Source organism: Mauremys mutica, chromosome 2, assembly GCF_020497125.1.
Source record: "Mauremys mutica isolate MM-2020 ecotype Southern chromosome 2, ASM2049712v1, whole genome shotgun sequence".
Lineage (NCBI taxonomy): Eukaryota > Metazoa > Chordata > Testudines > Geoemydidae > Mauremys > Mauremys mutica.
In genome coordinates, this window is record NC_059073.1 from 228,784,190 (window position 1) to 228,802,439 (window position 18,250).

General features: G+C 43.2%; 1 protein-coding gene across 3 annotated transcripts in view; it reads left to right on the top strand.

Annotated features, from left to right (window-relative positions):
• The window catches only part of RFTN1 (raftlin, lipid raft linker 1), a 163,339-nt gene that overhangs the window by 32,795 nt on the left and 112,294 nt on the right, over positions 1-18,250 (top strand). For 2 of the 3 annotated variants that reach the window (XM_045005978.1, XM_045005980.1), the window contains exons 1-2: positions 5,327-5,549; positions 12,965-13,117. In XM_045005978.1, the coding sequence (XP_044861913.1) occupies positions 12,973-13,117 (145 nt within the window). In that variant the 5' untranslated portion in view covers positions 5,327-5,549; positions 12,965-12,972. Of the gene's footprint in view, positions 1-5,326; positions 5,550-12,964; positions 13,118-18,250 lie in introns of those variants that run through there. The other variant, XM_045005979.1, reaches the window with a different exon arrangement.

Here is an 18,250-nt window from a genome sequence, read left to right on the forward strand (position 1 = left end):
TAAATCTGTGATGTGCAGTTCACCAATCCTGTGGCATCAGCAACCCACTGCCTAGCACCCAGGACCTGGGTTCTGGAGCCATTCATGACCTGACTTGCTTATTATGCTACTGGGAAAGCTGTACTTTCACTCCTTGCCCACAAATTCTTCCCCATATGCTTTAACACCAGTATCAGAAAAACAGCCTAATTACATGGCTCCCTGATGTGACTGCATGCTGCTTTCTCACACAGTCAGAAAGCCAGACAAGCCATTGAGTGGGGGGGAATGATGAGGTACAGAAAGAGGGGGAGAGAGGAAAAACACTGCAAATAATAAAGGGAAAACTCCAAGGAAAGAGCGAGAATAAGGAAGGAGAGAGAAGAAGAGCAGAAGGAAGGAGAAAGAGAAGACGGACTGAAAGACAAGGTAAAGCTACTGGAAAACTTACACAAAAATGTATGGTAGGTGGTTGCTTTATAGTTAAGAATAGGTAAGAAGCATTTTATACTATTGATATTGTCTTTAATCTTCTGTGTTTGTCCCTCTGCTTTAATCTTTTCTCTGTTTTGTGCGTCTTCTTTACACAATATAATTTAGAATAATATTTTATGTTTACATCTCACACCTTTTTTCCCTTAATTAGCCCACTCCGTGGACTGTGCATTGAGAGCTTGTATGTGGTAAAAAAGCTGTGCCGCTCTCCACTAACAAAGGTTATATTCTGTAGCACCTGACAGAAAAGTGGTAGGAGGACAGTTCAGTCTGGAGTTGTACGTGTGACTAGATCTCATGTATGCACATTACCAGCCTTAAATATTTTTAGTATTCTGCAGTCATGGTCATAATATTGCAGCTTTCATTACTGTTACTGCAGTGTTTTCTATTAATACACAATAGATTTTGTTTTTAATAATGGCAACTGGATTCCTACACTTTACTTACAGTCTCCTCTCTTACCTGTTGAGGCACAATGTGCCTCTAAGAAACCACAAAGAGCATAGCAGGGAGGAAGGCATTTGTAAGCCTGGGTTGCAAAAAGACTTCCAATGACATTAAGGGTCAAAGTGGGGCAGTGCACTTGAAAGTGTGCAATAGTGTAGTTGAGGGTAATTTGAGTAAAGGGAGTTTACTGACTTCTCTGGAGGAATATAGAGTTTAGTTCAGGTACATTTAATCACTTATTTTTTTCACGATTACACCACTGGTTGTGTGTCTCGAAGGTGAGACTAAACTAATAATGGGAGAAGTTCTAGACTTAGGCAAGGGCATTGGGCTTCATTGTGATAGGAGTAGGGTGGCTAAGGAGAGCAGGGTTTGAGTGTGATGAGGAAGCAGCAGTTCTAGAGCTCATCAAAGGGAGCAGGGTTTCAGTTTGATGATGATGGGGCAATTCTGAACTGGCTGAGGGGAGCAGGGTTTCAGTGTGATGATAGATGGGCAGTTCTAGACTGGCCAAAGGGAGTGGGGCTTTGGTGTCCCTTCCAACCCTGATATTCTATGATTCTAAGGAGGAGGAGGCAGTTCTAGAGCTGGACATGGGAAGCAGGGTTTGGTTGTGATGATGGGGAGGGCAGTTCTAGACTGGTTAAGATGAGCGGGGTTTGGGTGTGATGATGGGGAGTATCAGAGGGGTAGCCGTGTTAGTCTGGTTCTGTAGAAGCAGCAAAGAATCCTGTGGCACCTTATAGACTAACAGAAGTTTTGCAGCATGAGCTTTCGTGGGTGAATACCCACTTCTTCGGATGCAAGCAGTGGAAATTTCCAGGGACAGGTGTGTATATATAAGCAAGCAAGAAGCAAGCTAGAGATAACGAGGTTAGATCAATCAGGGAGGATGGGGCCCTGTTCCAGCAGCTGAGGTGTAAAAACCAAGGGAGGAGAAACTGGTTCTGTAATTGGCAAGCCATTCACAGTCTTTGTTTAGTCCTAAGCTGATGGTGTTAAATTTGCAGATGAACTGGAGCTCAGCAGTTTCTCTTTGAAGTCTGGTCCTAAAGTTTTTTTGTTGTAGGATGGCCACCTTAAAATCTGCTATTGTGTGGCCAGGGAGATTGAAGTGTTCTCCTACAGGTTTTTGTATATTGCCATTCCTAATGTCTGATTTGTGTCCATTTATCCTTTTCCTTAGAGACTGTCCAGTTTGGCCGATGTACATAGCAGAGGGGCATTGCTGGCATATGATGGCATATATTACATTGGTGGACGTGCAGGTGAATGAACCGGTGATGGTGTGGCTGATCTGGTTAGGTCCTGTGATGGTGTTGCTGGTGTAGATATGTGGGCAGAGTTGGCATCGAGGTTTGTTGCATGGGTTGGTTCCTGAGCTAGAGTTACTATGGTGCGGTGTGCAGTTGTTGGTGAGAATATGCTTCAGGTTGGCAGGTTGTCTGTGGGCGAGGACTGGCCTGCCACCCAAGGCCTGTGAAAGTGTGGGATCATTGTCCAGGATGGGTTGTAGATCCCTGATGATGCGTTGGAGGGGTTTGAGCTGGGGACTGTATGTGATGGCCAGTGGAGTCCTGTTGGTTTCTTTCTTGGGTTTGTCTTGCAGAAGGAGGTTTCTGGGTACACATCTGGCTCTGTTGATCTGTTTCCTTATTTCCTCGTGTGGGTACTGTAGTCTTGAGAATGCTTGGTGGAGATTTTCTAGGTGTTGGTCTCTGTCTGCGGGGTTAGAGCAGATACGGTTGTACCTCAGTGCTTGGCTGTAGACAATGGATCTTGTGGTGTGCCCGGGATGGAAGCTGGAGGCATGAAGGTAGGCATAGCGGTCGGTAGGTTTTCGGTATAGGGTGGTGTTAATGTGACCACCACTTATTTGCACCGTGGTGTCTAGGAAGTGGACCTCCCATGTAGATAGGTCCAGGCTGAGGTTGATGGAGGGGTGGAAGCTGTTGAAATCATGGTGGAATTTTTCCAGAGTCTCCTTCCCATGGGTCCAGATGATGAAGATGTCATCAATGTAGCGTAGGTAGAGAAGGGGCGTGAGTGGACGGGAGCTGAGGAAGCGTTGTTCCAGGTCGGCCATAAAAATATTGGCATATTGTGGGGCCATGCGGGTGCCCATAGCGGTGCCACTGATCTGGAGATATATATATTGTCATTAAATTTGAAATAGTTGTGTGTGAGGATAAAGGCACAGAGCTCAGCAACCAGTTGTGCTGTGGCATCATCAGGGATACTGTTCCTGATAGCTTGTATTCCATCAGTGTGTGGGATGTTTGTGTAGAGAGCCTCTACATCCATGGTGGCTAGGATGGTGTTTTCTGGAAGGTCACCAATGCATTGTAGTTTCCTCAGGAAATCAGTGGTGTCACGGAGATAGCTGGGAGTGCTGGTAACATAGGGTCTGAGTAGAGAGTCCACATATCCAGACAGTCCTTCAGTGAGAGTTCCAATGCCAGAGATGATGGGGCGTCCAGGATTTCCAGGTTTGTGGATCTTGGGTAGTAGATAGAATAACCCTGGTCGGGGTTCTAAGGGTATGTTGATTTGTTCCGGTGCTAGTGTAGGGAGTGTCCTGAGTAGATGGTGCAGTTTCTTAGTGTATTCCTCAGTGGGATCTGAGGGAAGTAGCCTGTAAAATTTGGTATTGGAGAGTTGTCTGGCGGCCTCCTTTTGGTAGTCAGACCTGTTCATGATGACAACAGCACCTCCTTTATCAGCCTCTTTGATTATAATGTCAGGATGGTTTCTGAGGCTGTGGATGGTTTCTGAGGCTGTGGATGGGGAGGCAATTCTAGACTGGCCAAGGGGAGTGGGGTTTGGATGTAATGACAAGGAAGGCAGTTTTAGAGTGGTGTTCGGGTGTGATGATGGGGAGGCAGTTCTAGAATGGGCCAAGGGGAGCAGAGTTTGGGTATGATGATGGGGAGCGCAGTTCTAGACTGGTTAAAGGGAGCGGGGTCTGGGTGTGATGATGGGGAAGACAGTTCTAGAGTGGACCAAGGGGAGCAGAGTTTGGGTGTGATGATGGGGAGGCGATTCTAGACTGGTCAAGGCAAGCGGGGTTTGGGTGTGATGATGGGGAGGGCAGCTCTAGACTGGCCAAGGGGAGTGGGGTTTAGATGTAATGACGAGGAGGGCAGTTTTAGAGTGGTGTTCGGGTGTGATGATGGGGAGGCAGTTCTAGAGTGGGCCAAGGGGAGCAGAGTTTGGGTGTGATGATGGGGAAGACAGTTCTAGAGTGGACCAAGGGGAGCAGAGTTTGGGTGTGATGATGGGGAGGCAATTCTAGACTGGTCAAGGCAAGCGGGGTTTGGGTGTGGTGATGGGGAGGGCAGCTCTAGACTGGCCAAGGGGAGTGGGGTTTAGATGTAATGACGAGGAGGGCAGTTTTAGAGTGGTGTTCGGGTGTGATGATGGGGAGGCAGTTCTAGAGTGGGCCAAGGGGAGCAGAGTTTGGGTGTGATGATGGGGAAGACAGTTCTAGAGTGGACCAAGGGGAGCAGAGTTTGGGTGTGATGATGGGGAGGCGATTCTAGACTGGTCAAGGCAAGCGGGGTTTGGGTGTGATGATGGGGAGGGCAGCTCTAGACTGGCCAAGGGGAGTGGGGTTTAGATGTAATGACGAGGAGGGCAGTTTTAGAGTGGTGTTCGGGTGTGATGATGGGGAGGCAGTTCTAGAGTGGGCCAAGGGGAGCAGAGTTTGGGTGTGATGATGGGGAAGACAGTTCTAGAGTGGACCAAGGGGAGCAGAGTTTGGGTGTGATGATGGGGAGGCGATTCTAGACTGGTCAAGGCAAGCGGGGTTTGGGTGTGGTGATGGGGAGGGCAGTTCTAGACTGGCCAAGGGGAGCGGGGTTTGGGTGTGGTGATGGGGAGGGCAGTTCTAGACTGGCCAAGAGGAGCGGGGTCTCGGTGTGGTGATGGGGAGGACAGTTCTAGACTGGCCAAGGGGAGCGGGGTTTGGGTGTGGTGATGGGGAGGACAGTTCTAGACTGGCCAAGGGGAGCGGGGTCTCGGTGTGGTGATGGGGAGGGCAGTTCTAGACTGGCCAAGGGGAGCGGGGTCTCGGTGTGATGATGGGGAGGGCAGTTCTAAATTGGCCAAGGGGAGCGGGGTTTGCGTGTGGTGATGGGTAGGGCAGTTCTAGAGTGGCCAAGGGGAGCGGGGTTTGCGTGTGGTGATGGGGAGGGCAGTTCTAGACTGGCCCCGGGGAGCGGCCAGTTCTAGGCCGGGTGGGTGGTGCCTTTCCCAGGCAGAGGCGCCGAGGGAGGGCAGGAGCCGCTCTCCTGCGCCCCGCGGCCCGTGCGCTCTGGCGGGCGGCTGCGGAGCGGAGCAGCGTGTGCCGCCGGCTTGAGAGGAAGAGGAAGTGCAGCGGCTGCGGCTCGGGCTCTGAGCGGAGCTGCCTGTCCCCGCCGAGGCGCCTCCCAGTCCCAGAAGCGCTGCCTCCCCCGGGCAGCCGCAGCCTGTCGGTCTCCGCTCCCCACCTCCCCGGCCGGGCTGCGCGGCACAAACTTTCTGCCCTGCGATAAGCCGGGCTGCGAGCGGCGGCAACAGCATGTCCCTGCCCGGGCGCTGAGCGCGGGAGGTGGAGCGAGCCAGCGGAGAGGAGCCCGCCCTAGGTAAGGGATCCGCTACCTCCGCCCGCCCGCCCGCCCGCCGGGCACCTTTCACCCCCGCGGGGCTACGGCTGGCTCCAAGCCCTGCTCGCCCGGCAGACTTGCCTGGGTCTCCCGCCGCCCCCCGGGCGTAGGTGCGAGGGCGCGGGGCGCGGCAGTCACCGCCCCAGCCATCGCCCGGGCTGGGGGATGCGCTGCCCTGCGCTGCGGCTGGGCGGGAGGGGAGCCCGCTCTCCCGTCCTGCAGCCCCTGGGGCAGTGGGGAGCAGCCCCTCGGGGCAGCGGCGCTCAGGCTTTTCCTGTGCGTCTTCTTGAAGTTTGACAAAGGATCCCCGGGCACCCGCCTCTCCTGAACAGGGAGCTGAGTTATAGGGCGGCAGCAATGGGATAACGGGTTTTTACTGCGTGTTGTTTTAATGCGCCGCTGGATGCCTTCAGTTCCCCAGGACACTTCTGGGGCTGGGGTGGGTTATGAACTGTAGCTGGGCAGAAAAAGACCAGCTTTCCCTTTGTTTCCGTGTTGTTCCAGGGCCTGATCCAAAGCCCAGTGAAGACAGCTGGGCTTTCCAAAGACTTTTATGGGCTTTGGATCAGGCCAAGCACATGCATTGATTCATCTCTGACAAGCAGCTCTGTACACCTTAATGGTGATGTTGGGACTAAACTGGCAGCTCATTCAAAATACTCTTAGCTGGAAACTGACACGTTAGTTCATGGCTAGCTCTTCTGATTCTTTCATGCTGTGTGTCCTTGATTTCAGGACATTGCAGTTATACCCCTAGGGCTGGTAAGTCAGGTCACAGTTACCACCTTGGTGGAGATAGTGTCTCCAGAACGTAATACATATGATAAGGGCCGAATTGAGGAAGGAATTAGAGAATTTTTTTCCATTAGGTAAGCAACATAATGACCAAAACCATGTACATAATCGAAGCTCTGTAGTACAGCTTCACTCTGGTTTCAAGCGGAGGAGGATGCTATTGTATGATGCCTGAGGACCAGTGTGGTAATGGCTTGTTAGTCTTTCTGGCTTGAAATTCCTCAGAAATGAATTGAGACTCAAGAACAGTGACACACTGATGTGATATGGTTCACAGAGATCATGGATATCAGTGACATTTTGGCAATGTAGGACAACAGTTATTAAATGTGCGTGTACAGGAATGTGTTTAAATGTGTGTGAATATGAACTTGGTTAATCTAGAAAATGGGAATGATTTACTTTTTTTCTAGCATTGTTTAATTTGCATCCTTGTAAGAGCTATGAGTTTCTCTGCTTGTCATTGTCCCAGTAACCCTGCATACTCTTGGAAAAGGGGAACTGGATGGGATGGTACAGAATGAGAATTGAATGAGCTCATCTGTAATGTTCGCAACTTGGCCAAAGGCTTCCTGTAGGGCTCAGTATGCTCTTTCTATTGCACTCATAGCCTTGGTGGGGAAAGCAAGTGGAACTAGAGGCTGCTGTATGGCAGTACAGTGCACCAACTAAGCCAAGCCACCAAGCTGAATTGATAGATGTGTTTTATCCTAAAAAGTATTTATTGGGAGTAAAACTGTAAATATTCCATGTAGTTTCCAAACTGATATTTTATCTGTTTAAAATAAACTGCCAGTTTTTCTATTTGGAACACAGTAGTACTCAATTAACTTTTTTTGACTTAATAGAAAAATAATTAACATTGCTAAGACATAAATGATCTTCAATTTACAAGGGGAAAATGTTGTTAATCTTTTACATTTCCTTTATAGTGCTTCTAATCTATTAGTTTCAGTTTTTGCAATTAGTAATAAATTATGTGAATAATGTTTTTTTTCACAATACCAGTGGTCACATTTATGACTTTATTTCAGTCTACCTTCCCTGCATTTTTAGAGGAACATTTAACTGGGCCTCATAAATTTGTTACATCAGGCATGGGGTTTTCCACTCCTTGAACATTGGTATTCCCCTGGACTGAGAATGAAAATGTAGTGCAGAGCAAGTATGTATAAATATTACTAAATACTTACAGCAGCCCTGAGTTGTGCTGGGAAACATAAATAATTTGCTCTTTCAAATCATTTGGAAACCTAAATTACATAAACTAGTAGTTCTCAACCATAGATACATGTACCCCTGGGGGGGAATGCAGAGGTCTTCCAGGGGGTACATCAACTCATCAAGATATTTGCCTACTTTTACAACAGGCTACATAAAAGCACTAGCAAAGTCAGTACAGAAAATGACTTGTTTATACTTCTCTATATATTATACACTGAAATGTAAGTACAATATTTATATTCCAACTGATTTATTTTATAATTCTATGGTAAAAATGACAAAGTAAGCAATTTTTCAGTAATAGTGTGCTGTGACACTTTTGTATTTCTATGTCTCATTTTGTAAGCAATTTTAAGTGAGGTGAAACTTGGGGTTACTCAAGACAACTCAAACTCTTGAAAAGGATACAGTAGTCTGGAACAGTTGAGCGCCACTGACATAAACAACCATTGTCTAACTGTGTGTAACAAAGCGATGTCACCTACTATTCTTTTATATTTACATACAAAGTTATTTGTAAACACACTTATAAAACACATGTAGATAGTTCAGGACAGTTTCACTTTTTTCATGGGAAAGGAAGTCCTTAAAACTCCTACAAAGTGTGTGAGAGATTACAAATTGTAAAAGAAGGATGAATTCAAATGCTTTGTGAGAGCTTGGCAGGAGTCAACCGTCCCTTCTGTATGTCCACTTTCAGCATAATGAGCTCTCTGCTTTTGTTGGTTGTATGCCTTGTTTCCAAAGTCTGGTGCTGTCCATCATCTTCCCCAGTCTTGGTTCTCTCCCTGGTACTTCTTGCCCCCATTGTCACTCTTCTGCGTCACACTGAACCACTTTTGTTTAACCGTGGTGGAGGGAGGAATCAGCTTTCAAGCAACTCCTGTCCTCAGGATTTAGCTTAAAAAGGCTGAGTGGGTTTGGGGCTGAGAACTTCTTTATGTTTCTGCAGTCAGTGTAGGGAAGAGGGAGCTGAGGCCGTGCCCATCTGCCCTAGACTGGCAGTAACTGAGCTAAGCGAAAACTTCTGCAGAGCAAAGCTGCTTTCACCAATTCCCTCCAGAAGAGCCATTCTGTAACTGAGTAACATACTTGGGGAGGAGCTTTGAAGCTTTCTTCTCCAGTGATGTATTAGGCCAATGGGTGGCCAAAGCACTGAGCAGAGTCAGAGCCAAAGCTCTTTTCAGTATTGAGTCCATCAGTTCAGGGGCGGCTCTAGGAATTCTGCCGCCCCAAGCACGCGCTTGGTGTGCTGGGGCCTGGAGCTGCCGCTGCATGAGTTGATCCTTACCAAAATGGGAGGATTAAAATTGTGGGAGCTTTAAAAAAATGTGTGATCCCCATGACTGCCTAGCAAATCTAAAGCCCTGTAGTTATTTTTTAAAAAGCCTTCCAGTGTCCCTGTAAGGTAGGTAAATATTGTCCTTGTCTTACAGAACAGGAAACTGAGGCAGTAGGCAGTTGTGACTTATTCAAAGTCAGAGAGCGGGTCACAGAGAGACCTGTAAATAGAATGAACTGTCCTGGCTCCTAGCCCTTACAATTGCCACTAAAAACACAGTCTTCCAAAATGTTGTGAAACAAACTTCCAAGAGATTTTATTAAAAGATGTATTTCTTACAACTCTAAGGATCCATGAAAAGTCTTCATTTCTAATATTTAGCAATCTTCATTAGATTTTGCCATTTAAAAAAATCATTAAAGTAATTTCTAGAAACGTGAAGCTGTTGTATTGATAATTAGGATGCATTCTCAATGAAACACAGTTGTTTGAAAACTTAGAACAGACAAATATTTGCTATTCTCATTTTCATGCTAAATGTAATGGGTTGAAAAATAATAATTTTCCACCTTATACTAACAAGTAAATAAGGATCAATAATCAAATTCTTCTTGTTGAATTGTGAATAAGAGCATGTTGTTACTTTAAAATTAATTATCTCTTAAAAAGCTGGCATGATGGAAATTGTAGAAAATTTGAAAAACACTCAAGAAAAATTCTAGTGATTTATAGATTTCCAGGTTTTTAAAAATCTTTTTTTATTACTAAGAATTTTCATGTGAATGCAGGTTCTTTTATTTTTTAATAATTTGTTTCTTCTGTCACCACACCTGAATCATAATCTTCTGTGACATCATAATCGTTTCCATAGCAATTGATTATGCTGTCACTGTGGAACCCATTTCTGTTGCTTATTTATCCTTTTAACTCCAGAGAAAAGATCCTGTTTTCATACCCTTACCCCAGGCATTTAAAAAATACCTAATTACAAGAAAGGTGGGACTTCCTGTCTCAGGGATTAGATATGGGTTATGGCATCTTTCACCATTAGGTCATTAATTGAAGTTAGGTGATTAATTGAAGTTAATTGAAAGTTATAGCCATTGGGTAAATAATTATTCAGTGCATCAATATGAAAATAGTTGGTGGTCTCAATGCAGTCCCACATGCAAAGGGGTCCACATCTTAAAACTCACCATTCTCAGCAGAGACCCTACCATCTGGGAGGGGATAGCTCAGTGGTCTGAGCATTGGCCTGCTAAACCCAGCATTGTGAGTTCAACCCTTGAGGGGGCTATTTAGGGATCTAGGGTAAAAACCTGGGGATTAGTCCTGCTTTGAGCAAGGGGTTGGACTAGATGACTTCTCTTCCTGAGGTCCCTTCTAACCCTGATATTCTATGATCTGTATGAGCCTGAAGACACAAAGGATTGTCCTCTCAGAATTGGATAGAGAAACATTGCTGGGGAAGCTTGTGTTGCTATACTGTTCTGTGGTGAGCAGAGGCTTTAATTCTCTAGGGCTGTCAAGCTAAGTCAGAAAAAACATAAAACTGAACAACGTTTTTAGTAATTTCTCACAAGTCATCACCAAGCCTTTAAAGACTTCCTCCTGCACCCCTACTCATATGAGGAATCCTATGGATTTCACAGGGACTCCTCACATGAAGAAGGGCTGCAGGCCCTGAACTAGTAATACTAACAACTTACATAGCAGTTTCACCCAGAGCACTTCATAAACATTTGCATACTTATTAGGGTTGTTGTTTCGCTGGGAGTCTCTTGGAATAAAGGCTACTAAAGACAAACCAGGAGATTTTAGGCACTAAAAGTCTGGCGGTGCAGAGAAACTAAGGAAGGCATCCTGCCTGCCTTGGCGCTGTGCCGCTCCTGAAAGTGGCCAGCACATTCCTAATAATAGGATAATAAAATAAAAATTGGAGATATACCAATCTCCTAGAACTGGAAGGGACCTTGCCCATTGAGTCCAGCCCCCTGCCTTCACTAGCAGGACCAATTTTTTGCCCCAGATCCCTAAGTGGCCTCCTCAAGGAGGGGATTGAACTCACAACCCTGGGTTTAGCAGGCCAATGCTCAAACCACTGAGCTATTCCTCCCCCTGTCCTTCCTGTGGCCCCTGGGAGGGTCAGAGGGCTCAGCGCGCTGCCCCTGCCCTGCGCGCCGACTCCACAGCTCCCATTGGCCGGGAACTGCGGCCAGTGGGAGCTGAGGGGTCAGAGCCTGCAGGCACGGGCAGCACACAGAACTCCCTGCCCCACCCCCCTCCAGGAGCTGCAGGAACATGCGCTGACTCCACAGCTCCCTTTGGCTGGGAACTGCAGCCAGTGGGAACTGCGGTGACAGTGCCTGCTGGCAGGGACAGTGCGCAGAGACCCTCTGCCCCCCTCGCGTAGGAGCTGCTGCCAGAGGGATGTTTCAGTTGCTTTCGGGAGCCACTTGAGGTAAGCGCCGCCCCCTAACCCCCTTTCGCACCCCTTCCACCTCCCTCTCACACTCCCTCTGCCCCAGCCCACAGCTTGCACCCTCTTCCGCACCCTAACCCCCTGCCCCAGCCCGGTGAAAGTGAGTGAGGGTGGAGGAGGGCAAGTGACTGAGGGAAGGGGGCTGGAGTGAGTGGGGGGCAGGGCCTCAGAGAAGGGGCAGGAAAGGGGCATGGCCTTGGGGAAGGGGCAGGGCAATGGTGTTTGGGTTTGTGCAATTAGACAGTTGACAACCATAATACTTATACACGCTCTACATAGGGATTATCTCATCCACCACTGAAATACAGCCAAATATTGATTTGCTTGATAAGACTTCTTGCGGCCTTTGGCCCTGATTCAGCAAGGAACTTAAGCATATGTTTAAAGTAGTCCTGTTAAAGTCAGTTGGACTTCTCTCATGCTTAAAGTTAAGCATATGCTTTAAATACTTTATCAAATCAGTACCTTAAAGTATAGGCTGCTTTGTCACATTGTTTTAACATATTGTTTTCTTTGTGCTAGCCATGTTACCAAGATCCTTTGTTGTATTGTGAATGGATGTAGCTAAAGAAGCAAAGCAAAGAAATTCTTATTTGTAAAAGGAAGCGCAATCATTATATAACTCTGTTAAATATTTTTGGCTACTAAACATTTTTGCAGTGTTGATTTTCATCATTGATCGCAGACTGTATGCTGTCTAAAATAGAAAAAAACATTAGCAGTGCTTAGCTTTTAATTCACTAAGTAAAATATCTAACTCCAGCTTTATAGAAATGATTTAAAATAATGAAGTTTGTGTAATTCTGCCAAAATAAACAGAGAAGCATTATTTTTTCCATAGGGTAAATGGCAAAACACTTAAAGCTTGGCACAACATATAACACACATTTGTGTAACATTTCTCTGGACACTTTCATACTGAAGCAACAAATCTTCTTTTTAGCACATGTTGATTTCTGTTTCCAATTTGTGTTAGGCTATCAGTAGTGTTCAGCCAGCTTTTATTCTGTTCTAAAGTTGACTTCCTAAGGTAACTATTATTGCCCGTAGCTTACCCTGAAAAAGCCGGGAGGGATAGGATGAATACAGGATTTTTATCTAAAATCCCATAAAAGCTGAAATATTTAGTTACAGATACATGTTTTTTTTTCATTTAAATACAGATCTAGTGATAACTTTTAATATTAGGACAGATCTTGCAGTTGGATAGGTATAACTATGTTTTCCTATAGCAGTCATAGATATATAATATAATTGTTGCTTTATATATATGTTGACTGCTTAATAACATTATATTGCATTTTATATCACTGGCTATAACTGAACATGTGTCCTTCAGAGTATATTAGAGGTACATTACATTTTCAGCTTTCAATAAAATAATAGTACACCTGGTAATTTTATCTTTAAAAAAAGTGAGTCAGGCATGATAAATATAGATTGTTTAGTATCTGAACATTTATTAAATTATGCTGTTTTGTAAAGGTCTATGGCTAGTGTATTTTTAAAAATAAATATAAATCATAGAAACTTTGAGACTGGCATATGAAATAGAAAAATGAGTGCTGTTATTTTTTTCTTCCCCCTTCCCCTACCTCTCTGAATCAGCAGCTGTTGAAATGGGTTGTGGACTAAACAAATTAGAGAAACGTGATGAAAAACGGCCTGGTAATATCTATTCAACTTTGAAGAGGCCCCAGGTAGAAACCAAGATAGATGTTTCCTATGAGTATCGTTTCCTGGAGTTCACAACTCTGAATGATGGTAAGTACAAAAGTCTTTTTCTTTTCACTTATTTTTGATGACACCAAGAAGCCAATCAATTCATAATGCTTTTAATTAGTGTAGTACATGTGAGTATTTATATATTTTTAAAAAGTCTTGTTTAATCTCTTTGGCCTTAAATAACTTTAATACATGCAGTCACAATGATCTTGATGATTTTACCATCTTGACAATATCTTACTCAACGTTTTTTTTCTACCATAGATTTTAAACTAATGCATAAAATATAGCTATTCAGATTTTAGAAGGGATTCCTTATATTCAGTGTATTTGATATGAATGATATGTTTAGATTCCTTTACGTTTGCACATTATCCAGATTTCATTTGGTAAAGTGATTCAGAGCTGGAATGTTGGACAGTTTTCCACTGTTTCCCCCTCCCACTGTCACTCTCGATCACTGTTTTTAGAGGTTGAATTCAGCGTTGTCACTTTACTGACCTGTCATTCATAACCCTCAGGCTGTGACTAATGTCTATGGGCTGTGTTGTTGCATTCGTATGCCTGGAAAAATGGAAAATGGCAGAAGCCCACTTTAAAAAAAAACTGCTGAAAGGCACAGAGCCTTGTAGTTTCAATATATCTCTTAACTTTGTCCAGCAATGAGCCTCTTCCTTTCAACAGTATGCCAAATAGTCCACATCTTAATCCGATGACTGCTCGTGAATATTCCATTTATTTTCTCTTGTGTTGACATCTATGAACCTAGAAGCTCTTCCAGAAATGCCAGGCTGCAGTCATTCATGCCTTTTGTTATTTTAAGATTAGACTTCTGTAGTACAGTCTACATTGGGCTATACCTTAAACTTCTTTGGAACCTGAAGTTGGTGCAGAAGGCCCACTTTTTAACATATGACAACTGTGCTTTGGAATCTGCATTGTCTGTCTGTTGGTTTCCAGACAGAGTTTAAAATCATGGTTCCGCCCTATAAAGTGCTAAATGACTAGGGACCTGTCTATTTGAGAGATCACTTCTTTCCTGGTGCAACTCTGTCAGTGTAGATGCTCAAGCTGGAAGTCACTTATGGGAGAGAGGGCATTGCTGGCAAAATGTTCTCCTTGAGAGCCTCTTGATTTTAGAATTCACTTTTAATTGAAAATAGCATGAATTGTTTAACTTTTAGGGCATAAGAATGGCCAGGCTGGGTCAGATAAGTGGTCTGTCTAGCCCAATATCCTGTCTTCTGACAGTGGCCAATGCCAGATGCTTCAGAGAGAAGGAACAGGACAGGGCAGTTATCGAATGATCCATCCCCAGTCGTCCAGTCCCAGCTTGTGGCAGTCAGACGTTTAGGGACTCCCCAGTGCATGGGATTGCATCTGTGACCATCTTGATTAACTGCCATTGATCAACCTATCCTCCATGCTGCAAAGCCCTTCTTTTTGACCAGACATTGAGAGAAAGCTGAGGATTTGTAGGGAGTGGTTGAGTAGGAATGTGGATTTGAGGGAAATGGAGTTTGGGGACGTGGGGTACAGAAATTTTGGCTTTGTGGACTAGTTCCTTTTGTTGGAGAAGGGTTGTTGAATTTTTACAGCTGTTTCTGTCTTAATTGGAATGCGTTTCTAGTTATTTGTCAAGAATATTGGGAGGCTGGGATAGGCATTCTTTTTATATTTGTGTGTTGAAATTGAAGTAAATAAATACAAAACCAAGTCAAATAGCTCATTTTGAAATTCTGAGAGCCTTCATGTCTGTTCTTTGATTTTCTAAGCAATCTTACTGTGATATATTGCATACTGTGGAGCTAGTGGAAATGAATTAATATTGAGGACGTTTGCTTATTTAAAGTCTTTTCTGTGTCACTCATCACCACCATATCTGAGTGCCTCAGAATCTTTACTGAATGTATCCTCCAAACCAGGGCTTAAATTCTCCCCAAGTATTTTCTGGAGCCCTGCGGCTTGGGATTTCAGCCTAGTGGGGTGTGCCGGGGCTCTCGTGGGCTTGAAAATATGTACTGGAGCTCTGCTCCAGATGGCTCCAGCTGAATTTAAGCTCTGCTCCTAACACTCTGAGGTTTGGAGATGTTGTTATCCTCACTTTACAGATGGGGAACTGAGGCACAGAATGATGATGTGTCTTGCAAATAGCCACACAGGAACTCTGTCACAGAACTCAGATTCCCTGCATCCTGGTTAAGTGTCTTAGCCACAAAACCATCCATCCTCCTATACCTGGTCCCTTGATTAGCAGGTTCACACGCTAGGTCTTGTATGCAAAAGTCCTGAAACAAGAGATATACAAGAATGTCCATGGGTCTGTCTGCAGGATCAGTCCCTTTATAAACACGCTGCTGCAAAGCCTGGATCCAAAAGAGGGCGTTAGAAATTGATTTAGTTTTGTATATTGTTTAACTGATTCGTATCTTATGTGTGTGTTTGTATGGTAATGAATTCCTTAGTGTAACAGCTAGCATCTTTATCGTAAAAGAGAGCAGAATAAAAAAAAGCAAAGAGATTAAGGTTAGAAAAAGAGAACTCTTGAGTTACATCCATCCCCACTCCTTTATCTGTATTGTCTTTTTAAGATTATATTCCCAGTTCTTTACTCATAGTGTGCACATTAAAGTACATGCATGTCTTTGTAGAACTGGGATCTTAGATTATAATCTATTCAGAGAATGGACCTATCTTTCTATATATATTTAAAATGTGTGACACGCTATTGGACATGAGACAAGTAACATTTTTGGTGTTCAATTACATTGTTCAAACATCAGTTGTTTCAGATTTATTGAAGTCGTTGTGTTTTTTTTTAATCAAAACACACCATTATGGTATAGATGAGCCTTTTATGAGGTCATATTTTATGTCGTAAAATCAAAAGTTAAGTGAACCTTTACTATTGAAATATACTTAAAATAGTATCACATTTCAGTTATTGTCTTGACAAGATACTTAGTTTAACTGATCACAATCTCACTGGGGGGAATCTAATTGTATTCATAGCTGGGATTTGGAAACCTCATGCACTGAAAAAGATGCAAGTTTTCATCAACAAATTTCTATTTTCTGCAGGATATAGCATTTGCTATTTACTTCATTGATTACCTTCCCTTTCTACCAGTGATTTTGATATTACATTAAACAGTAGCTTGTGCCTGGTCTCTGCCTTCTGTTTCCTTTCACCATTCATTTTAAAAATTGTATTAGAGTATGTGGCTGTACATTTTTAAAAATACTGCATTTGCAGGTGTTTTTATTTGATTTAAGACTGGTAAAAGCAATTTTTTTCCAATTTGAAGTTATTTAATTACCTGCTTTCATTTTGTAAGCAGAGGTGTTTAAAGGAAATCAGCATTCTAGTTTTGTATTTCCACTTGACCAGGTAGGTTACCACCATTTTGTTCTTGAGAGTGATAAAATGAAGTTAGCATGGTAAAATATTATTAGTTCAGAGATCTTTGTGCATTGGCTACAATGAGATCATGCACCATATGTAAAACACAGATAAATTAGAAAGGAACTTACTTCTTATAAACCTGGCTTCCTAGCAGATAAATATGGAAAGATAAAATCCACAGATTGACAGCAGTAAAATGGGAAGGAGAAGGGGATGATGGATTTAGGGTGACTAGACAGGAAGAGTGAAAAATCAGGAAAGGGGATGGGGGTAATAGGCACCTATATAAGAGACAGCCCCAAATATCAGGACTGTCCCAGAAAATCGGGAAATCTAGATGGATTACTTGTCTGAAAATTTTTATCGCTCAAATATCTGAGTTTAAGTGTTGTATTGCTGTAGGCCCTGATCCTGCAAACACTTATATGTGGGCTCAGCTTTGTTCATGCATATAGTCACATTGATTTCAATTGGACTACATTCATGTGAAAAATTAAGCACGTGTTTGCAGGATCAGGGCATTACTCCCTCTCCAGTAATAGTATCACAATCAAATATGAAAGCAAATATTCTACTTTTTGTCTTCTGATAAGCACTTCAGCATTTTCTTCAAATGAATTACAGCTGCCCAAAGCAATCTGCAGTAAAATTGCTCACCACTATAGGTCAAAGCAAAACCCAATTATCAGACTACAGCAATGCATAAAATGTTTTCTCCAAGGCATAGAAAACAATTTTTATATGTAATATGACATAAAAAGAACATTAAACATGTTAGTATTATATGCTGCAGATTTATTGCTTTTATTAAAAATAATTGCTCTAACTGGTATAACTGATAGGTAGAACTTCAGATTTCTTTACCCTGTTTGGCTTTTAACTAAAGTTTAATAGCTTGGGAAAGCATATCAACTACATTCTAGTTTTTAAATAGCAACTTGCTTCCCATACTTTTTGTGTATACAGCTGTATTATGATAGACTCAAAAATTGTTTTTTTAGACACAGTTAGATAGTTTCTTGTTTGCAGCCTCATACCTCTTGACAAGGTATATTTTACTGATGATATATGCTAAGTATTCCAACAGCATGTGTCTTAGATGATTTCATCATTTTACCTTTTCTTGTAAAACAAAATGTTAAACAGTAATATTTTTAATTTATATAGTACTTTTTGTCCAAGGATCTCCAAACACCTTATAAACATCAATTAATAAATTATCTCAACATCCTAATGAGGTAGAGAAAGATTAATCTCATGTAACAGATGAGGAAACTGAGGCACATAGAACTTAAGTTCCTTATCTAAAGTTATATGTGTGGCAGAGCTAAGAATAGAATCCTAACCTGATATCCAGTTCTGTATTTTACCTACCTGGCCATGGTCTTGCCCAAATGCATGTTCATCAATGGATCTAAAGTAAGGAGTAGGTCAGACTGACTTTATTACTAAGTATGCTACAAAATTTCTGTACTGAGGTCTTATTAATAGCATGCATATGCACTAAAATTTTTAAAATAGCCATCAGTCTTGCCTGTGCACTCAAGACCAAGCTGCTCTGGGGAAATACCATATTGTAACAGGATCCCCACAGGGTAATTTTTTGTAGGGTAGATGAAAACCTAGCTATTATTTGGTGATTTCTTGTGAACCTACCAATTGCTGATAAAGAACACCCGTGTAAATATGTAGTTCATGAATATACACTTATGGTGTATGTAAACTTATGGTGTATGTATTAGAGATCAGTGTTTTGATGCTTTGCA